The sequence below is a fragment of the Netta rufina genome (assembly GCF_964035555.1).
Source record: "Netta rufina genome assembly, contig: SCAFFOLD_177, whole genome shotgun sequence".
In the NCBI taxonomy this organism is placed as follows: Eukaryota; Metazoa; Chordata; class Aves; order Anseriformes; family Anatidae; genus Netta; species Netta rufina.
This window is the reverse complement of record NW_028168895.1, coordinates 1-23,032: the sequence shown is the minus strand read 5'-3', so window position 1 is coordinate 23,032 and position 23,032 is coordinate 1. Positions and strand designations below refer to the sequence as shown.

The 23,032-nt window shown below is 62.3% G+C and overlaps 1 protein-coding gene across 1 annotated transcript; it reads left to right on the top strand.

Annotated features, from left to right (window-relative positions):
* Positions 1–344: 344 nt before the first annotated feature.
* LOC311221736 (E3 ubiquitin-protein ligase HUWE1-like) lies at positions 345–22,978 on the top strand (the record flags this gene model as incomplete). Its single annotated transcript, XM_084307124.1, has 18 exons — positions 345–556; positions 4,134–4,313; positions 6,065–6,231; positions 7,108–7,253; positions 7,336–7,411; positions 7,507–7,605; positions 7,707–7,840; positions 10,174–10,345; positions 12,054–12,282; positions 14,668–14,846; positions 16,292–16,381; positions 18,014–18,168; positions 18,268–18,316; positions 18,979–19,176; positions 19,307–19,541; positions 19,703–19,836; positions 21,518–21,729; positions 22,690–22,978. Coding segments are annotated over 18 exons (2,956 nt in total), but the record flags the coding sequence as incomplete, so codon positions are not given.
* Between the last annotated feature and the right edge of the window lie 54 nt (positions 22,979–23,032).

Here is a 23,032-nt window from a genome sequence, read left to right as displayed (position 1 = left end):
CCAACTCTTATTTTTCCCCCCTCCAACCCCTTTTTTCCCCCCCCCAACCCTTTTATTTACCCCCTCCTACCCATTTTTTCCCCCCGTACCCCTTTCTTTTCCCCCCTGTACCCCTTTCTTTCCCCCCCTAACCCTATTTTTCCCCCCCCTACCCCTTTTTCTTCCCCCCCCAACCCCTTATTTCCCCCCCCAACCCTTATTTCTCCCCCCCCCACCCCCTTATTTCCCCCCCCCAACCCTTATATTTCCCCCCCCAACCCCTTATTTCCCCCCCTAACCCCTTATTTCCCCCCCCCCAACCCCTTATTTACCCCCCCCAACCCCTATATTTTCCCCCCCCCCAGGACTGCAGCGTGCTGGCCTTCGTTCTGGACCACCTTCTTCCCCAGACGCAGAGCGCGGAGGACAAGGACACCCCGGCGCTGGCGCGCCTCTTCCTGGCCAGCCTGGCCGCCGCCGGCAGCGGCACGGACGCGCAGGTGGCACTGGTCAACGAGGTGAAAGCCGCCTGGGGGAGGGCGCTGGCCATGGCCGAGAGCAACGAGAAGCACGCCAGGTGGGGACACGGGGACAGCTGGGGACATCCGGGGGGCGCGCGGGGGTGTGGGGGCGCGTGGGGACACGGTGGGGGATGTGGGGACGCTGCAGGGACACCGGGGACACCATGGGGATGCAGGGACACCATGGGGATGCAGGGACACATGGGGACACCACAGGGACACCAGGGACACCCAGGGACACATGGGGATGTGGGGACACCCGGGGATGTGGGGGACACCGCAGGGACACCGGGGACACCCAGGGACATGGGGGACACCGCAGGGACACCGGGGACACCCAGGGACACATGGGTATGTGGGGACACCCAGGGATATGGGACACCCAGGGGACACAGGGGGATGTGGGGGACACCCAGGGGACATGGGGACACGGGGACATCCAGGGATATGGGGACACATAGGGATATGGGGACACACAGGGACATGGGGATGTAGGGACACAGGGACACCCAGGGACACCTGGGGATGCAGGGACACATGGGGACACCACAGGGACACCAGGGACACCCAGGGACACATGGGTATGTGGGGACACCGCAGGGACACTGGGGACACCCAGGGATATGGGGACACTGCAGGGGACATGGAGACATCCTGGAACGCAGGGACACACAGGGACGTGGGGACACCCAGGGACATGGGGATGTAGGGACACTCGGGGGACATGGGGACACCCAGGGACACATGGGGACGTGGGGACACCCAGGGACACAGGGACATCTGGGACATCCGGGGGCACGCGGGGGTGTGGGAAGGCGCGGGGACACAGTGGGGATGTGGGGACACTGCAGGGACACCAGGGACGCCCGGGGATGTGGGGACATCTGGGAATGCAGGGACACCTAGGGACACCCAGGATGTGGGGACACCGCAGGGACACCGGGGACATCCAGGGATATGGAGATGTAGGGACACACAGGGACACCCAGGGATATGGGGACACCCAGGGACACACAGAGACGTGGGGACACCCAGGGACATGGGGACACAGGGACACCCAGGGAGACACAGGGACACCATGGGGATGCAGGGACACACAGGGATGTGGGGACACCCAGGGGACATGGGGACACCGCAGGGACACCAGGGACACCCAGGGATATGGGGACATCCAGGGACGTGGAGATGTAGGGACACACAGGGACATGGGGGACACCCAGGGACACACAGGGATGTGAGGACACCAGAAGGACACACGGGGACACCATGGGGATGCAGGGACGCCTAGGGACACACGGGGATGTGGGGACACCACAGGGACACCGGGGACACCCAGGGATATGGGGACACCGCAGGGACACCGGGGGACACCCAGGGATATGGGGACATCCAGGGACGTGGAGATGTAGGGACACACAGGGACATGGGGACACCCAGGGACACACGGGGACACCATGGGGATGCAGTGGACACCCAGGGACATGGGGGACACTGCAGGGACACCAGGGACACCCAGGGACATGGGGACATCCAGGGATATGGGATGCAGGGACACACAGGGACACCCAGGGATATGGGGACACATGGGGACATGGGGATGTAGGGACACAGGGACACCTGGAGACACCTGGGGATGCAGGGACACACAGGGACACCCAGGGACACATGGGGATGTGGGGACACCCAGGGACATTGGGGACACCGCAGGGACACCGGGGACACCCAGGGGATATGGGGACATCCAGGGACACACGGGGATGTGGGGGACACCCAGGGACATGGGGACTCCGCAGGGACACCGGGGACACCCAGGGATATGGGGACATCCAGGGACGTGGGGATGTAGGGACACACAGGGACATGGGGACACCCAGGGACACACAGGGATGTGAGGACACCGGAAGGACACACGGGGACACCATGGGGATGCAGGGACACCTAGGGACACACGGGGATGTGGGGACACAGCAGGGACACCGGGGACACCCAGGGACATGGGGACACCACAGGGACACCAGGGACACCCAGGGATATGGGGACATCCAGGGACGTGGAGATGTAGGGACACCCAGGGGGACATGGGGACACCCAGGGGGACATGGGGACACCCAGGGGACACATGGGACACCACAGGGACACCAGGGACACCCAGGGACACATGGGTATGTGGGGACACCCAGGGATATGGGGACACCCAGGGACACAGGGGGGATGTGGGGACACCCAGGGACATGGGGACACCGGGGACATCCAGGGATATGGGGACACCCAGGGACACCTAGGGACACCTAGGGACACATAGGGATATGGGGACACACAGGGACATGGGGATGTAGGGACACAGGGACACCCAGGACACCTGGGGATGCAGGGACACATGGGGACACCCGGGACACCCAGGGATGTGGGGACACCGCAGGGACACCAGGAACATCCAGGGATATGGGGACACCCAGGGACACATGGGGATGTGGGGATACCGCAGGGACACCGGGGACACCCAGGGATATGGGGACATCCAGGGACGTGGAGATGTAGGGACACTCAGGGGACACGGGGACACCCAGGGACACCCAGGGACACATGGGTATGTGGGGACACCCAGGGGACATGGGGACACCGCAGGGACACCGGGGACACCCAGGGATATGGGGACATCCAGGGACGTGGAGATGTAGGGGGACATGGGGACACCCAGGGACACATGGGGACACCATGGGGATGCAGGGACACCCAGGGACACACAGGTATGTGGGGACACCCAGGGATATGGGGACATCCAGGGACACACGGGGATGTGGGGACACCTGGGGACATAAGGATACCGCAGGGACATGGGGACGCACAGGGACGTGGAGATGTAGGGACATTCAGGGACACCTGGGGACACCCAGAGATGTGGAGACACCTGGGGACATGGGGACACCCAGAGATGTAGGGGACACCTGGGGACATGGGGACACCACAGGGATGCGGGGAACGCCCAGGGGACATGGGGATGCGGGGACACCCAGGGACACCAAGGGATGGGGGGACACCCAGGGACATGGGGCTTTGGGGACAACGGGGACACCATGGACACCCCGGGAATCTGGGGACACAGGGACACAAGGGGACACCATGGGGATGCAGGGACACTGGGGGACACCGAGGGATGTGGGTGACACCGCAGGGACGTAGGGACAAATGGGGACATGTGGGGATACCCAGGGACGTGGGGACACCCAGGGACAAGGGGACGATCCCAGGTGCCACCACGGCCACAGGGCTTTGGCAGCCGCCTTGGTCCCGTGGGGTGGGGTGGCCTTGGTCCCACCACACCCTTGAGGGGTGTCCCTGTCCCCCGCAGGGTGTCCCTGTCCCCCCATGGGGTGTCCCTGTCCCCCGTGGGGACCCCCCCATGACCCATGGGGCGCCCCCCATTACCTATGGGGCGCCCCCCATGACCCACGGGGCGCCCCTAATCCTCGCTCCTACCCCCTCTATGTGGCGCCCCGTCCCTATTCCCCAAAAAAACTCCCCCTGGGGGGAACTTCCCCGACCCCGGCGGATGTGCCCTGACCCCGAGGGCCGTTCCCCGACCCTATAGGGCCGCCCCTGACCCCAAATTTTTGTGCCCCCCCCCCCCCCCAGGCTGCAGGCGGTCATGTGCATCATCAGCACCATCATGGAGTCGTGCCCCTCCACCTCCAGCTTCTACAGCAGCGCCGCCAAACCCCAGCACAACGGCATGAACAACATCATCCGCCTCTTCCTCAAAAAGGGGCTGGTCAACGACCTGGCCAGGGTGCCCCACAGCCTCGATCTTTCCAGGTAAAAAACCCCAAAAAAAAAAAAAATTAATAGGGTGGGGGGGTTTATAGGGGCACAGTGTTGGTTTAGGGGCGCCGCGCGCAACGCCCAACGCCCTCCTTGTGTGCAGTGAAATCATGGAGAGCAGGGCGCTGACACCAAAAATAACGGGGATTTTGGGGGATTTTTAGGGATGTTTGGGGTCACCTGAGATTTGTAGGGTCCTGATTTAATGCGTGTCCCCCCACGCAGCCCCTAATATGGCCAACACGGTGAACTCAGCGCTGGCCATGCGCAACGCCACCCGCCCTTTGTGCGCAGTGAAATTGTTGAAAGCAGGGCGCTGACACCAAAATAACGGGGATTTGGGGGGAGTTTGAGGGATGTTTAGGGTCACCTGTGAGATTTGTAGGGTCCTGATTTAATGCGTGTCCCCCCCACGAAGCCCTAATATGGCCAACACGGTGAACGCAGCACTGGTTGCGCCCAACGCCGCCGCTTTAGGTGCACAGAAAAATCGTGGAGAGCAGGGCACTGACACCAAAATAACGGGGATTTTGGGGGATTTTTAGGGATGTTTGGGGTCACCTGAGATTTGTAGGGTCCTGATTTAATGCGTGTCCCCCCCCCCACAGCCCTAATATGGCCAACACGGTGAACGCGACGGTGGCCGTGCCCAATGCCGCCGCTCTTTGTGCGCGGTGAAATCATGGAGAGCAGGGCACTGACACCACAATAACGGGGTTTTTGGGGGATTTTTAGGGATGTTTGGGGTCACCCGAGATTTGTAGGGTCCTGATTTAATGCGTGTCCCCCCCCCACGCAGCCCTAATATGGCCAACACGGTGAACGCGGCGCTGGCCATGCACAACACCAACGCCCTTTGTGCGCAGCAAAATCATTGAAAGCAGGGCACTGACACCAAAATAACGGGGATTTTGGGGGATTTTTAGGGATGTTTGGGTCACCTGAGATTTGTAGGGTCCTGATTTAATGCGTGTCCCCCCCCACGCAGCCCTAATATGGCCAACACGGTGAACGCGGCGCTGACCATGCGCAACGCCGCCGCCCTTTGTGCGTGGTGAAATTGTGGAGAGCAGGGCGCTGACACCACAATAACGGGGATTTTGGGGGATTTTTAGGGATGTTTGGGGTCACCTGAGATTTGTAGGGTCCTGATTTAATGCGTGTCCCCCCCCCACAGCCCTAATATGGCCAACACGGTGAACGCAGCACTGGTTGCGCCCAACGCCGCCTCTTTAGGTGCACAGAAAAATCGTGGAGAGCAGGGCACTGACACCACAATAACGGGGATTTTGGGGGATTTTTAGGGATGTTTGGGGTCACCCGAGATTTGTAGGGTCCTGATTTAATGCGTGTCCCCCCCCCACAGCCCTAATATGGCCAACACGGTGAACACGGCGCTGGCCGTGCGCAACGCCGCCGTCCTTTGTGCGTGGTGAAATTGTGGATAGCAGGGTGCTGACACCACAATAACGGGGTTTTTGGGGGATTTTTAGGGATGTTTGGGGTCACCCGAGATTTGTAGGGTCCTGATTTAATGCGTGTCCCCCCCCCCACAGCCCTAATATGGCCAACACGGTGAACACGGCGCTGGCCGTGCGCAACGCCGCCGTCCTTTGTGCGTGGTGAAATTGTGGATAGCAGGGTGCTGACACCACAATAACGGGGTTTTTGGGGGATTTTTAGGGATGTTTGGGGTCACCTGAGATTTGTAGGGTCCTGATTTAATGCGTGTCCCCCCCCCACAGCCCTAATATGGCCAACACGGTGAACGCGGCGCTGAAGCCGCTGGAGACGCTGTCGCGCATCGTCAACCAGCCCAGCGGCCTCTTCGGCACCAAGGGCTCCTCCAGCAAGAGCAAGGCCGACGGAGGGGGGGGCCCCCGCGACGCCGGCACCGCCCCCCCAGACGGAGGTACCCCAAAAAAAAAAAAAAATCCTACACCCCTTTTTTTTTTGGCCCACCCCGTGCATCGTCCTATATAGGGGGGCGGCGGCACCACGGTGAGGTGCTTGGTTGCCTGTGGCCCCCCCAAATCTCTCCCATGACCCCAAATCTTCCCTGTGTCCCCCCCAAATTTTCCTGTGCCCCCCAAATCTTCCTGTCCCCCCCAAATCTTCCCCATGACCCCAAATCTCCCCCATGCCCCCCCAAATCTTCCTGTCTCCCCCCAAATCTCCCCCATGCCCCCCCAAATCTTCCTGTCTCCCCCCAAATCTCTCCCATGACCCCACAAATTTCCCCCATGGCCCCCCAAATCTCCCCTGTGCCCCCCCAAATCTTCCTTTCCTACCCCAAATCTCCCCTGTGCCCCCCAAATCTTCCTTTCCACCCCTAAATCTCCCCCATGCCCCCCCAAATCTTCCTGTGCCCCCCAAATCTCCCCCATGCCCTCCCAAATCTCCCCTGTGCCCCCCCAAATCTCCCCCATGCCCCCCCAAATCTTCCTGTCCCCCCCAAATCTCCCCCATGCCCTCCCAAATCTTCTTTTCCACCCCCAAAATCTTCCTGTCTCCCCCCAAATCTCTCCCATGACCCCAAATTTTCCTGTGCCCCCCCCAAATCTCCCCCATGCCCCCCAAAATCTTCCTTTCCACCCCCAAAATCTTTCTGCCCCCCCCAAACCTCCTTTGCCCCTCATCGCTTCCCCACGTCCCCCCCTCCTACCCCCCCAAATCCCTCCTACCCCCCCAAATCCCTCCTAAACCCCCCCAAATCCCTCCTACCCCCCCCCAAATCTCTCCTAAACCCCCCAAAACCTTCTCCTGTCCCCCCCCCCGACCCCCCCAGGGGACCCCGGCGACCCCGAGCCCCCCGAGGAGGACGCGGAGGCGGCGCAGGCGGAGGCCGCGGACGGCGACATGGACGGGGAGGCCGAGGGCGACACCGTGGTCCTTGCCGGGCAACCCGAGGGGCTCAGCACCCAGGAAATGCAGGTGGGACACCCTACAGAACCCCCTTTTCCCCAAAATCCCCTTTTTTTCCCCCAAAACGTCCCATTTCCCTAAAAAAAAACAGGTGGAAAACGAACTGGAGGACCTCATCGACGAGCTGCTGGAGCGCGACGGGGCGGCGGGCAACAGCACCATCATCGGTGAGACCCCCCCCCCCCCTCTCGGGCTTTAGGGCGGCCCTATAGATTTTTTTAGGGTGGCCCCCACCCCGTTAACGCCCCCCCCTGCCCCGTAGTGAGCCGCTCGGGCGAGGACGAGTCGCAGGAGGACGTGCTGATGGACGAGGCCCCCTCCAACCTCAGCCAAGCCTCCACCCTGCAAGCCAACCGGGAAGGTGAGCGCCTCCGGGGGGGTTTTGGGGTTTTTTGGGGGGGCTGGGGGGGGGTCCCGCAGGACCCCGACCCCCCCCCCTCATCTCTTTTCCCCCTCCCCAAGACTCGATGAACATCCTGGACCCCGAGGACGAGGAGGAGCACACGCAGGAGGAGGACAGCAGCGGCAGCAACGAGGACGAGGACGACAGCCAGGACGAGGAGGAGGAGGAGGAGGAGGAAGATGAGGACGATCAGGTTTGGGGGGGGGGGGCCTTCACCCCATTTAATCCCCCTCCATGAGGTTTTTAGGACCCCCCCCAAGCTGTTTAATCCCCCCCCATGAGATTTTGGGGACCCCCACCCCATTTAATCCCCCTCCACAATCTTTTGGGGACCCCCCACCCCATTTAATCCCTCTCCACGAGGTTTTAGGACCCCCCCCCCCCCCCCCCCCATTTAATTCCCCTCCACGAGGTTTTAGGGCCCCCCACCCCATTTAAAATCCCCCTCAGCAAGGTTTTAGGGATCCCTACCCTATTTAATCCCCCCCATGAGATTTTGGGGCCTCCCACCCCATTTAATCCCCCTCCACGATGTTTTAGGGTCCCCCACCCCATTTAATCCCCCTCCATTAAGTTTTGGGTACCCCCCCACCCTATTTACTCCCCCCCCCAAATGAGATTTTAGGGACCCTGACCCCATTTAATCCCCCTCCACGATGTTTTAGGGACCCCTACCCTATTTAATCCCCCCCCCCATGATTATTTTGGGGACCCCCACCCCACTTAATTCCTTCTCCATGAAGTTTTTGGGCCCCCCACCCCATTTAATCCCCCCCCCATGATATTTTGGGGCCCCCCACCCCACTTAATTCCTTCTCCACAAAATTTTTGGGGCCCCCCACCCCATTTACTCCCCCTCCACAATCTTTTTGGGACCCCCACCCCATTTAAAATCCCCCTCCATTAAGTTTTGGGTACCCCCCCACCCTATTTAATCCCCCCCCCCATGATATTTTAGGGACCATGACCCCATTTACTCCCCCCCCACGAGATTTTGGGGCCTCCCACCCCATTTAATCCCCCTCCACGATGTTTTAGGGTCCCCCACCCCATTTAATCCCCCTCCATTAAGTTTTGGGTACCCCCCTACCCTTTTTAATCCCCCCCCCATGAGATTTTGGGGACCCCCGTCCCATTTAATCCCCCTCCACGAAATTTTTGGGGCCCCCCACCCCATTTACTCCCCCTCCACAATCTTTTTGGGACCCCCACCCCATTTAAAATCCCCCTCAGCAAGGTTTTAGGGACCCCTACCCTATTTAATCCCCCTCCATGAGATTTTGGGTACCCCCCACCCCATTTAATCCCCCCCCCAATGAGATTTTAGGGACCCTGACCCCATTTACTCCCCCTCCATGAGCTTTTGGAGCCCCCCACCCCACTGAATTCCTTCTCCACGAAATTTTTGGGGCCCCCCCACCCCATTTAATCCCCCTCCACGATGTTTTGGGGCCCCCACCCCATTTAAAATCCCCCTCCATGAGATTTTAGGGCCCCCAAACCCCATTTAAAATCCCCCTCAGCAAGGTTTTAGGGACCCCTACCCTATTTAATCCCCCCCCATGAGATTTTGGGGACCCTCACTCCATTTAATCCCTTTCCACGATGTTTTAGGGCCCCCCACCCCATTTAAAATCCCCCTCAGCAAGGTTTTAGGGACCCCCAAACCTCTTTAATCCCCCCCTCCACGACGTTTTGGGGCCCCCCCACCACACTTAATTCCTTCTCCACGAAATTTTTGGCCCCCCCACCCCATTTACTCCCCCTCCACAATCTTTTTGGGACCCCCACCCCATTTAAAATCCCCCTCCATGAGGTTTTAGGCCCCCCCCACCCCATTTAAAGTCCCCCTCCACGAGGTTTTAGGGCCCCCCCACCCCATTTAATCCCCCCCCCACGAGATTTTGGGGACCCCCACCCCATTTAATCCCCCTCCATGAAGTTTTAGGGCCCCCCCACCCCATTTAACTCCCCTCCACGAGGTTTTAGGGCCCCCCACCCCATTTAAAATCCCCCTCAACAAGGTTTTAGGGACCCCCCACCCCATTTAATCCCCCTCCATGAGGTTTTTTAGGACTTCCCCCCATCCCATTTAATCCCCCCCATGAGATTTTGTGGACCCCCACCCCACTTAATTCCTTCTCCACAAAATTTTTGGGCCCCCCCACCCCATTTAATCCCCCTCCACGATGTTTTAGGGCCCCCCACCCCATTTAAAATCCCCCTCAGCAAGGTTTTAGGGACCCCTACCCTATTTAATCCCCCTCCACGATGTTTTAGGGTCCCCCACCCTATTTAATCCCCCCCCTCCATGAGATTTTGGGGCCCCCCACCCCATTTAATCCCCCCTCTGTGACATTTTAGGGACCCACACTCCATTTAACCCCCACCCATGAGATTTTGGGGCCCCCCCACCCCATTTAATCCCCCTCCACGAGGTTTTAGGCCCCCCCCCACCCCATTTAACAACGCCCTGGCGAGCCCCGCTGACCCCCCCCCTTTTCCTATAACCCCCCCCACCCCCAGGACGACGAGGAAGGGGAGGAAGGGGAGGAAGAGGAGGACGACGACGACGGCTCGGAGATGGAGCTGGACGAGGATTATCCCGACATGAACGCCTCCCCCCTCGTCCGCTTCGAGCGCTTCGATCGCGACGACGACCTCATCATCGAGTTCGACAACATGTTCTCCAGCCCCAGTAAGGCTTTTTTTATTTTGGGGGGGGGGGGCACAAAATTTTAGGGGGGGTCCCCGGTTCCCCACGGGGCTGGAGGAAGAGCGGGGAGCCCCCCCGGGATTGGGGAGGGGGCTGGAAGGGGGCTGCAGCCCGGCAGCTGCTGCTCTGGGGGGGTTTCGGGGGGGGAATTGGCACCCCAATGTGATTTGGGGGGGTCAGGAGGGGGTTCACCCCCCTTTTCATCACCCCAATGTGATTTGGGGGGGTCAGGAATGGGTTCACCCCCCCTTTTTAGCACCCCAATGTAATTTGGGGGGGGTCAGGAAGGGGTTCACCCCCCCTTTTCATCACCCCAATGTGATTTGGGGGGGGGGGTCAGGAAGGGGTTCACCCCCCTTTTCATCACCTCAATATAATTTGGGGGGGTCAGGAAGGGGTTCACCCCCCATTTCATCACCCCATTATAATTTTGGGGGGGGTCAGGAGGGGGTTCACCCCCCTTTTTAGCACCCCAATATAATTTTGGGGGGAGTCAGGAAGGGGTTCACCCCCCTTTTTAGCACCCCAGTGTAATTTGGGGGGGTCAGGAAGGGATTCTCCCCCCAATTTTTTAATCTTAATATAATTTGGGGGGGGGTCAGGAAGGGGTTCACTCCCTTTTCATCACCCCAATGTGATTTGGGGGAGGTCAGGAAGGGGTTCACCCCCATTTTATCACCCCAGTATAATTTGGGGGGGTCAGGAAGGGGTTCACCCCCCTTTTTAGCACCCCAATGTAATTTGGGGGGGGTCAGGAAGGGATTTATCCCCATTTCACCCTCTTAATATAATTTGGGGGGGGGTCAGGATGCATTTCACCCCCATTTCACCCCCCCAATACAATTCTTTTTGGGGAGGGCCACAAGCAAACCCCCCATTTCTCCCTCTAACCCCATTTTTCCTTACCTCCACCCCCTCCCCCATCCTCCCCCCTGCCCTATTACACCCCCCCCCCGTCCCCAATAACGCTTTTTCTCCCCCCCCCGCAGCCGACATCCCCCCCTCCCCAGGGAACAATATAATTTGGGGGGGTCAGGAAGAGGTTCACCCCCTTAATATAATTTTTGGGGGGGTCGGGAAGGGATTCTCCCCCCAATTTTTTCATCTTAATATAATCTGGGGGGGGTCAGGAAGGGATTTATCCCCATTTCACCACCCTCAATATAATTTGGGGGGGGGGTCAGGAAGGTGTTCACTCCCTTTTTTATCACCCTAATATAATTTGGGGGGGGGTCAGGATGGTGTTCACCCCCTTTTCATCGCCCCCAATATAATTTTGGGGGGGTCATGAAGGGATTCTCCCCCCAATTTTTTCATCTTAATATAATTTGGGGGGGGTCAGGAAGGGATTTATCCCCATTTCACCCCCTCAATATAATTTGGGGGGGGTCAGGAAGGGATTTACCCCCTTTTTATCACCCTAATATAATTTGGGGGGGGGTCAGGAAGGGATTTATCCCCATTTCACCCCCCTCAGTGTAATTTGGGGGGGGGTCAGGAAGGTGTTCACCCCCTTTTAATCACCTTAATATAATTTGGGGGGGGGTCAGGATGCATTTCTCCCCCATTTCACCCCCCAATACCCCCCCATTTCTCCCTCTAACCCCATTTTTCCTTACCTCCACCCCCTCCCCTCCCTCCTATTACCCCCCCCCATCCCCAATAACGCTTTTTTCTCCCCCCCCCGCAGCCGACATCCCCCCCTCCCCGGGGAACATCCCGGCCACGCACCCTCTGCTGGTTCGCCACGCCGACCACGGGGCCCTGGCCCTGGGCGCCGGCTCCTCGGGGACGCGGCTGGCTCAGGGCATGGGGCGCAGCCAACGCACCCTGCGCCAGCTCACCGCCAACACCGGCCACACCATCCACGTCCACTACCCCGGCACGCGACAGCCCAACCCACCGCTCATCCTGCAGAGGTTGGTAGCCACCCCGGACCCTTTGGTAGCCACCCGGATTCTCTGGTAGCCACCTGGACCCTCTGGTGGCCACCCCGGGTCCCCCAGTAGCCACACCGGTCCCTCTGGTGGCAACCCAGACCCTCCAGTAGCCACCCCGGGCTCTCTGGTGGCCACATCGGACCCTTTGGTAGCCACCCTGGACCCTTTGGTAGCCACCCAGACCCTTTGGTAGCCACCCTGGACCCTTTGGTAGCCACCCAGACCCTTTGGTAGCCACCCCGGGCTCTCTTGTGGCCACCTGGACCCTCCAATAGCCACACCAGACTCTCCAGTAGCCATCCTGGGCCCTCTGGTGGCCACCTCAGACCCTCTGGTGGCCATCCCGGGCTCTCTGGTAGCCACCCCGGACCCTTTGGTAGCCATCCCGGGCTCTCCAGTAGCCATCCTGGGCTCTTTGGTGGCCACCCAGACCCTCCCGTAGCCACCCCGGACTCTCCGGTAGCCATCCCGGACCCTCTGGTGGCCATCCCAGGTTCTCTGGTGGCCACCCCGGACTCTCTGGTGGCCACCCAGACCCTCTGGTAGCCATCCCGGGCTCTCTGGTAGCCACCCAGACCCTCCAGTAGCCACACCGGTCCCTCTGGTGGCCACCCAGACCCTCTGGTAGCCATCCCGGGCTCTCTGGTAGCCACCCAGACCCTCCAGTAGCCACACCGGTCCCTCTGGTGGCCACCCAGACCCTCTGGTAGCCATCCCGGGCTCTCTGGTAGCCACCCAGACCCTCCAGTAGCCACACCGGTCCCTCTGGTGGCCACCCAGACCCTCTGGTAGCCATCCCGGGCTCTCTGGTAGCCACCCAGACCCTCCAGTAGCCACACCGGTCCCTCTGGTGGCCACCCAGACCCTCCAGTAGCCACCCCAGACTCCCCAGTGGCCACCCCAGACCCTCTGGTGGCCACCCAGACCCTCCAGTAGCCACCCCGGACTCTCCAGTAGCCACACTGGTCCCTCTGGTGGCCACCTGGACTCTCCGGTGTCCCCACTGTCCCCACTGCCCCTCTGGGTGTCCCCATTGCCCTTCCAGGTGTCCCCAATGCCCCTCTTGATGCCCCCACTACCTCTCTGGGTGTCCCCATTGCCCCTCTGGGTGTCCCCACTGCCCCCCTGGGTGTCCCCTGTCCCCCCCTTTCCCCCCGGGTGTCCCTATTGCCCTTCCAGGTGTCCCCACTGCCCCCCCTGCCCCTCTGGGTGTCCCCATTGCCCCCCTGGGTGTCCTCATTGCCCCTTTCATGTCCCCATTGCCCCTCTTGGTGTCCCCATTGCCCTTCCAGGTGTCCCCAATGCCCCCACTGCCTCTCTGGGTGTCCCCACTGCCCCCCCCTTTCCCCCCGGGCGTCCCCATTGCCCTTCCAGGTGTCCCCACTGCCCCTCTCGATGCCCCCACTGCCCCTCTGGGTGTCCCCACTGCCCCCCCTGCCCCCCTGGGTGTCCCTATTGCCCTTCCAGGTGTCCCCACTGCCCCTCTCGATGCCCCCACTGCCCCTCTGGGTGTCCCCACTGCCCCCCCTGCCCCCCTGGGTGTCCCTATTGCCCTTCCAGGTGTCCCCACTGCCCCTCTTGGTGTCCCCGCTGTCCCCGTTGCCCCTCTGGGTGTCCCCACTGCCCCTCTAGACGTCCCCATTGCCCTTCCAGGTGTCCCCACTGCCCCTCTGGGTGTCCCCACTGCCCCCCCTTTCCCCCTGGGTGTCCCTATTGCCCTTCCAGGTGTCCCCACTGCCCCCCCTGCCCCCCTGGGTGTCCCCATTGCCCCCCTGGGTGTCCTCATTGCCCCTTACATGTCCCCAGTACCCTTCCAGGTGTCCCCACTGCCCCTCTCGATGCCCCCCCTGCCCCTCTGGGTGTCCCCACTGCCCCCCCCTGCCCCTCTGGGTGTCCCCACTGCCCCCCCTGCCCCCCTGGGTGTCCCTATTGCCCTTCCAGGTGTCCCCACTGCCCCTCTGGGTGTCCCCACTGCCCCCCCTTTCCCCCCAGGTGTCCCCCCTGCCCCCCCGGGTGTCCCCATTGCCCCTCTTGATGTCCCCCCTTTCCCCCCGGGTGTCCCCATTGCCCCTCTGGGTGCCCCCACTGCCCCTCTCGATGCCCCCACTGCCTCTCTGGGTGTCCCCACTGTCCCCACTGCTCCTATGGGTGTCCCCATTGCCCCTCTTGATGCCCCTATTGCCCCTCTGGGTGTCCCCACTGCCCCCCCTTTCCCCCCAGGTGTCCCTATTGCCCTTCCAGGTGTCCCCAATGTCCCCCCCTGCCCCCCCCAGTGTGTCCCTGTCCCCCCCCCAGCGTGTCCCCTGCCCCCCAGGGTGTCCCCATCCCCCCCCCAGCGTGTCCCTGTCCCTGTCCCCCCCCCAGGCTGCTGGGCCCTTCGGCGGCGGCCGACATCCTTCAGCTGAGCAGCAGCCTGCCGCTGCAGAGCCGGGGCCGGGCCCGCCTGCTGGTGGGCAACGAGGACGTGCACATCATCGCCCGCTCCGACGACGAGCTCCTCGACGACTTCTTCCACGAGCAGGGCCCCGCCGGCAGCCAGGCAGGCGAGTGGGGGGCGGGGCCTGAAGGGGGAGGGGCTTGGGAGGGGGCGGGGCTTGGGAAGGGGCGGGGCTTGGGGGAGGAGGTAGGGGTAGGGGGTAGGGGTCAGCCCCTAAGGGATTAGGGTTAGTTGGAGGGGGCGTGGTCATGTCGAGGGGGCGTGGCTAAGGCAGGGGGCGTGGCCACGTCAAGGGGGTGTGGTCTAAGGAAGGGGGCGGGGCCTAAAGGTGGAGGCGGGGGCTGGGGTTAGGGGTAGGGGGTAGGGGTCAGCCCCTAAGGGAGTGGGAGGGGGCGGGGCCAGGTCGAGGGGGCGTGGTTTAGTAAGGGGGTGTGGTCTAAGGAAGGGGGCGGGGCCTAAGGGTGGAGGCGGGGCTGGGGTTAGGGGTAGGGGGCCTGGGGTCAGCCCCTAAGGTATTGGCAGGGGGCGTGGTCATGTCGAGGGGGGCATGGCCAGGTCGAGGAGGGCATGGTCTGTGCAGGGGCGTGGCCTGCAGGGGGTGGGGCTTGGGAGTGGGTGGGGCTTGGGGGAGGAGTTAGGGGTAGGGGGTAGGGGTCAGCCCCTAAAGGAGTAGGGTTAGGTGGAGGGGGGCGTGGCCAGGTCGAGGGGGCGTGGTTAAGACAGGGGGCGTGGTTTAAGGAAGAGGGCGGGGCCTAAAGGTGGAGGTGGGGGCTGGGGTTAGGGGTAGGGGGTAGGGGTCAGCCCCTAAGGGAGTGGGAGGGGGCGTGGTCAGGTCGAGGGGGCGTGGTCTGTGCAGGGGGCGGGGCCTGCAGTGGGAGGGGCTTGGCCGGGGGAGGGGCCTAAGGGTGGAGGCGGGGACTTGGGGTTAGGGGTAGGGGGTAGGGGTCAGACCCTAAGGGAGTAGGGTTAGTTGGAGGGGGCGTGGCCAGGTCGAGGGGGCGTGGTTTAGTCAGGGGGCGTGGTCTAAGGGAGGGGGCGGGGCCTAAAGGTGGAGGCGGGGCCTGGGATGAGTTGTGCAGGGGTAGGGGTCAGCCCCTAAGGGAGTGAAAAGGGGTGTGGCTATGTCAAGGGGGCGTGGCCAGATCAAGGGGACGTTGCTGGGTCGCGGGGGTGTGGTCAGATCAAGGGGGCGTGGTCTGTGCAGGGGCGGGGCCAGGGGTGGGGTAAGGGGTCAGCCCCTATGGGGAGTGGGAGGGGGCGTGGCTATTCAGAGGGGGCGTGGTTTGAGGGATGGGCGTGGCCAATGTGGGGTGCGGGGTCTTGGGAAGGGGCGTGGCTTACGTGGGGGCGGGACAGCTCCTAAGGAGGTGGAGAGAGAAGGGAAGGGGGCGGGGCTTTGGGAAGGGGGCGGGGCCAGAGCTGGGGGCGGGACTTGGACTGGGGTGGGCAGGGCCAGGTGGGAAAGGAGAGCAGCAGGAAGGGGTGGGGGCGTGGCCTCCCTCTTGGGGGCGTGGCCTCTGCGCTGACCCCGCCCCCTCCCCCCTCCCTCAGGGACCCTGTCCAGCATCCCCACGGCCCTGACGCGCTGGACAGAGGAGTGCAAGGTGCTGGACGCCGAGAGCATGCACGACTGCGTCTCGGGTGAGACCCCAACACGGACACACAGCCACCCCATAGCGCCCCCATAGCGCCCCCATAGCGATCCCATCCCATAAATGCCCCTACATACACCCCCCATCCCATAAATCCCCCAATATATGCCCCCCGTCCCATAAATTCCCCTATATATGCCCCCCATCCCATAAATCCCACTATATACGCCCCCCATCCCATAAATCAACCCCCCATCCCATAAATCAACCCCCCATCCCATAAATCCCCCTATATAAGCCCCCCATCCCATAAATCAACCCCCCATCCCATAAATCCCCCCACATACGCCCCCCATCCCATAAATCAACCCCCCATCCCATAAATCCCCCTATATAAGCCCCCCATCCCATAAATCCCCCTATATCGCCCCCCATCCCATAAATCAACCCCACATCCCATAAATCCCCCTACATACACCCCCCATCCCATAAATCCCCCAATACATGCCCCCCGTCCCATAAATCCCCCTATATACGCCCCCCATCCCATAAATGCCCCCCCCTATTGCCCCCCATCCCATAAATCCCCCTATATCACCCCCCATCCTATAAATTCCCCTATATACGCCCCCCATCCCATAAATCCCCCTATATACGCCCCCCATCCCATAAATCCCCCTACATACACCCCCCCATCCCATAAATCCCCCTACATACGCCCCCCATCCCATAAATCCCCCAATACATGCCCCCCGTCCCATAAATCCCCCTATATACGCCCCCCATCCCATAAATCCTCCCCCCATCCTATAAATGCCACCTCTATTTCCCCCATTCCCTAAATCCCTCTCCTCAATTCCCCCCCATCCCATAAATGCCCCCCTTATCCTATAAATGCCCCCTTTATCCTATAGATGCCCCCCTCTGTCCCCCCTATCCCATAGGTCTCCTCTATATCGCCCCCATCCCATAAATACCCCCCCATCTCACCCCCCATCGCACAAATTCCCCCCTCTGTCCCCCCACCCCACAAACCCCACCCCACAAACTTTTAAGGCCCCCCCCCAAATTTCTTACGTCCCCCTCAAATTTCTGAGTCCCCCCCCTAAATTTCTCACTTCCCCTAAAATTTCCGAGTCCCCCCCAATTTTCCAAGTCCCCCCCAAATTTCCGACCCCCCCCAAATTTCTGACTCCCCCCAAACTTCTGACCACCCCGAAATTTCTGAGTGTCCCCCCCCCAATTTTCGACCCCCCAAATTTTTACTCAAAATTTCTGACCCCCCCCAACATTTCTGAGCCCCCCCTCAATTTCTGACCCCCCCAAAATTTCCGAGCCCCCCCCAAATTTCTGACCCCCTCCCCAAATTTCTAACCTCCTCCCCCAATTTTAAGCCCCTCTCTGAAATTTCCAAGCCCCCTCCAAACTTCTGACCCCCCCCGCAAAATTTCCAAGCCCCCCCCCCCGAAATTTCTGACTCCCCCAAATTTCTGACCCCCCCCAAACTTCCAAGCCCCCCCCTGAAATTTCTGAGTGTCCCCCCCCGAAATTTCCGACCCCCCCAAATTTTTACTCAAAATTTCTGACTCCCCCCCCAAACTTCTGACCCCCTCCCAAACTTCTGACCCCCTCCCAAATTTCTAACCCCCCCCCCCTCCCCAAATTTCCGCCCCCCCCCCAGTGGTGAAGGTTCCCATCCTGGCTCGCCTGGAGGCTCTGCGCGACGAGGAGCTGGACGAGCGGCGCGAGAAGCGGCGGCGCCAGGCGGCCGAGGACGAAGCCAAAGGCACCGAGCGGGGCCCCGAGGACAAGGACACCCCAGAATCGGGCACCCAGGTCCGTTTTCACCCGGGGGGGGCACCAAAAAACCCAAAACCCCCCCCCAAAAATCTCCCCCCCCCCTCTTTCCATCCCTAACCCTCCTTTATCCCTTAGGGCGCAGCGCCCAAAGCCGCCAACAGCTCCAACGACGCCCCCCCAGCAGGTAAAACCCCCACAGAGGTCCCTAAATCCCCCCCCCCAAAATAAAACCGGCCCCCCCCCGTGCGAAACAAGCCCCCCCCCGACGTGGCACCCCGCGGGTTGAGGTAGTAGATTGTATAGTTGGAGGCTCACACGCCCGTCTCGGAGATAACTATACAGTCTACTGTCTTCCTCGCGGGGCGCACGGCCGACGGACCCCCCCCCTTTTGACCCTAAAACCCCCCCCCAAAATCTGGGGGGGGTCACCGATCCCGTTGTGGGGCGGGGGGGGCTTCGTACGGCCCCCCCCCGGCGCACCCGGCGCCCGCCACGCAGGTGAGGGTTGGGTTTTTGTGGGTTTTTGTTGGGTTTGTTTATTATTTTTTTGTCGTGGGGGGGTGATATTAAAAAGGGGGGGGTGTTTGGGGTGCTGGGGGGGGGATTTTGGGGCGGGGGGGCCGCGCTGCTGGCCCCGTGGGGGTGAGGTAGTCGGTTGTATTGTTGGGGGGCCGGGATGGGAGCCCCACGATCGAGGTAACGATGCAGCCGACTACTTTCCCCCGGGGGGACCCCTCACGACGGGGGCTTTTTGGGGTGGGGGGGGGTGTTTTTTTTTTAAGGGGGGGGGTGGGGGGGCACCCACGGGTGCTGCCAGCGCTCACCTTCCCCCCTTTACCCCCCTAGAAGCGGCGGGAGAGCCCCCCCCGCCCGGCCCCCACCGCACCCTGGTGATGCTGGAACCGGCCCCCGCCGCCCCCGAGCCCCCCCCCGAAGCCCCCGGCCGCCCCCCCCAGCCCCCGGAGCACGAAGAGGGGGGGCCAGGACGGCCCCCCCCGGACGCCGAAGCCACCCAGATGGAGCTGTCACCCGCTCCCACCATCAGTGAGTCCCACATCTCCTTTTTTTGGGGGGGGTTAATTTATTAATCCCCATCCATTTGGGGCTGGGGGGGCTCTTTATAAATACGGGGGGGGGCTTAAATTTTTTTTTTGTGTCCCCCCCCCCCCTGCAGCCTCTTTGTCCCCGGAGAGAGCCGAGGATTCGGACGCGCTGACGGCCGTGAGCAGCGCCCTGGAGGGCTCCCCCATGGACACCTCCAGCCTGGCCTCCTGCACCCTAGAGGAAGCCGGGGGGGGCAGCGAAGCCGGGGGGGCCCCCGCACCCCCACAAGGCCCCCCCGGCACCCCCCAGGGCCCCCCACCCGCCCCCCCGGGCCCCCCCGACGCCTCCCACCCCACCGATGACAGGTAAGAGCCCTCGACCCCATAACATCCCCATAACGCCCCCATAATCACCCTATAACATCCCCGCCACCCCCTTGCGTCCTCCGTACCCTTTTTTTTTTGGGGGGGGCGAGGACACAGCTAAATTTTGGGGTGTCCCTGTGTCCCCCCCCCCCCCAAATTAGCTCGCCCCCCGCCTCGTCCTCGGAGAGCTCGTCCACCCGGGACTCGGCCGTCGCCATCTCGGGCGCCGACTCGCGGGGGATCCTGGAGGAGCCGCTGCCCTCCACCAGCAGCGAGGAGGAGGACCCGCTCGCAGGTGGGTGCCGCGGCCCCAAACGTCCCCTAAATGTCCCCCCAAATATCCCCCAAATGTCCCCTAAACCTCCCCCAAATATCCCCCAAATGTTCCCTAAACATCCCCCAAACATCCCCCAAATGTCCCTCCAATATCCCCTAAATATGCCCCCAATATCCCACATGTGTCCCCCTAAGTGTCCCCCAAATATCCCCCAAATGTTTCCTAAACATCCCCCAAATGTCCCCTAAATGTCCCCTAAATGTCCCCTAAACGTACCCTAAACGTCCCCCAAATATCCCCTAAATGTCCCCCAAGTATCCCCTAAATGTCCCTCTCCATATCCCCTAAAGTCCCCCGAGTGTTCCCCAAATGTCCCCTAAATATCTCCTAAACGTCCCCCCAGTATCCCCTAAATATCCCCCAAATGTCCCCCAAGTATCCCCCAAATGTCCCCTAAACATCTCCGCGATATCCCCTGAACATCCCCCCAAAATCCCCCAATGTCCCCTAAATATCCCCTAAATGTCCCTCCAGTATCCCCAAATGTCCCCCAAATATCCCCTAAACTTCCCCCAAAGTTTCCCTAAACGTCCCCCAAATGTCCCCAAAACGTCCCCCAAATGTCCCCCAAATGTCCCCAAATATCCCCCAAAGTTTCCCTAAATGTCCCCCAAATATCCCCCAAATATCCCCAAATATCCCCTAAACGTCCCCCAAAGTTTCCCTAAACGTCCCCCAAATAGCCCCCAAATGTCCCCTAAACCTCCCCTAAATGTCCCCCCATGACCCCATATCCCCCCCCACGCTCCCCCCGTGACCCCACATCCCCCCAGTGACCCCATATCCCCCTCATGACCCCATATCCCCCCATGACCCCACATCCCCCCCATGACCCCCCATGACCCCATATCCCCCCCACACCCCCCCGTGACCCCATATCCCCCCCCACGCTCCCCCAATGACCCCCCATGACCCCCGTGACCCCACATCCCCCCCGTGACCCCACATCCCCCCGTGACCCCATATCCCCCCGTGACCCCACATCCCCCCCGTGACCCCACATCCCCCCCGTGACCCCACACCCCCCCCGTGACCCCACACCCCCCCCATGACCCCACGTCCCCCCGTGACCCCACATCCCCCCCATGACCCCATATCCCCCCCGTGACCCCATATCCCCCTGTGACCCCACATCCCCCCCGTGACCCCACACCCCCCCCCATGACCCCACGTCCCCCCGTGACTCCACATCCCCCCCATGACCCCGTATCCCCCCACACGCTCCCCCCCATGACCCCACACCCCCCCCGTGACCCCATATCCCCCCCACGCTCCCCCCATGACCCCACATCACCCCGTGACCCCACATCCCCCCCATGACCCCACATCCCCCCCATGACCCCCCATGACCCCATATCCCCCCCCACGCTCCCCCCGTGACCCCACACCCCCCCCGTGACCCCATATCCCCCCCACATCACCCCGTGACCCCACATCCCCCCCATGACCCCCCATGACCCCATATCCCCCCCCACGCTCCCCCCGTGACCCCACACCCCCCCGTGACCCCATATCCCCCCCATGACCCCATATCCCCCCACACCCCCCCCATGACCCCCCATGACCCCCATAACCCCACGTCCCCCTGTGACCCCATAACCCCCCCGTGCCCCTAACGCGCCCCCGTTGCCCCCCCCAGGGATCAGCCTCCCCGAGGGCGTGGACCCCTCGTTCCTGGCGGCGCTGCCGGACGACATCCGCCGGGAGGTGCTGCAGAACCAGCTGGGGATCCGCCCCCCTGCCCGGGCCCCGCCCACCCCCAGCCCCGCCCCCCCGGTGGTGGCCAATCCCGGCCTCACCGAGGTCAGCCCCGAGTTCCTGGCCGCCCTGCCCCCGGCCATCCAGGAGGAGGTGGGCGGGGCTTCGAGGGGGGTGGGCGGGGCTTCGAGGGGGGTGGGCGCGGTTTAAGTAGGGATGGGCTTAAAGGGGTGGGCGGGGCTTAAAGGGGGTGGGGGGCTTCAATGGGAGTGGGAGGGGCTTTAGGGGGGTGGGTGGGGCTTCGAGGGGTATGAATGGCTTAAGGGGGTGGGAGGGGCTTAAGGGGGTGGGAGGGGTCTGATTGGGGTGGGCGGGGCTTGAGGGGGGTGGGAGGGGCTTAAGAGGGGAGGGGCTTGAGGGGTGGGCGAGGCTTAAAAGGGGGTGGGAGGGGTCTGGTGGGATGGGAGGGGCTTAAAGGGGGTAGGAGGGGCTTAAAGGGGCTGGGAGGGGCTCAAGGGGGTGGGCAATTGGTTAGGTGTTGGGGGCGGGGCTTGTGGAGTGGGTGGGGCCAAATGGGGTGTGGCCCCATGTGGGAGGGGCCCGGGGAAGGGGCGGAGCTAAAGGAGCTGTATTAGGCTATAGGGGGTGGGGTGTTCATGGGGATGGAGCCTAATAGGGGGTGGGGCTAATAGGGGTGGGGATAAAGTGGGCGTGGTCAGTGTGTTTGGGGGCGGGGCCTGGTACTAAAAGTGGGTTGTGGCCTGTCCGTGGGCGGGACCTGCTGAATTAAGGGTTAACCCCTTCCTTCCCAGAGCCCTTTTAGTAACGGGCTGGGGTGCGTTACATCGGGTGCGGGGTATGGTTTATCGGAGGGTGTGGTTTATCCGGGGGGGCGTGGCTTATCCAAAAGGGGTGTGGCCTGCTGCCCTGTGCAGGAGGTTAACCCCTTCCTTCCCAGAGCCCTTTTAGTAACGGGGCCGGGGTGCGTTACATCGGGTGCTGGGTATGGTTTATTGGAGGGGTGTGGTTTATAGTGGGGGCGTGGCTTATCCCGGGGGGGCGTGGCTTATCCCGGGAGGGGGGGCGTGGCTAACCGGAGGCCTTCCTGGGCAGGTGCTGGCGCAGCAGCGCGCGGAGCAGCAGCGCCGGGAGCTGGCGCAGGCGACGAGCTCGGACGCCCCCATGGACCCGGTGACCTTCATCCAGACGCTGCCCTCGGAGCTGCGGCGCTCGGTGCTGGAGGACATGGAGGACAGCGTGCTGGCCGTCATGCCCCCCGACATCGCCGCCGAGGCCCAGGCCCTGCGGCGCGAGCAGGAGGCCCGCCAGCGCCAGCTGATGCACGAGCGCCTCTTCGGCCACTCCAGCACCTCCGCGCTCTCCGCCATCCTCCGCAGCCCCGGTGAGCAGCGCGGCGTCGCCTCCGTCCCCTCCCGGCCTCCTCTCGCTCCTTGTC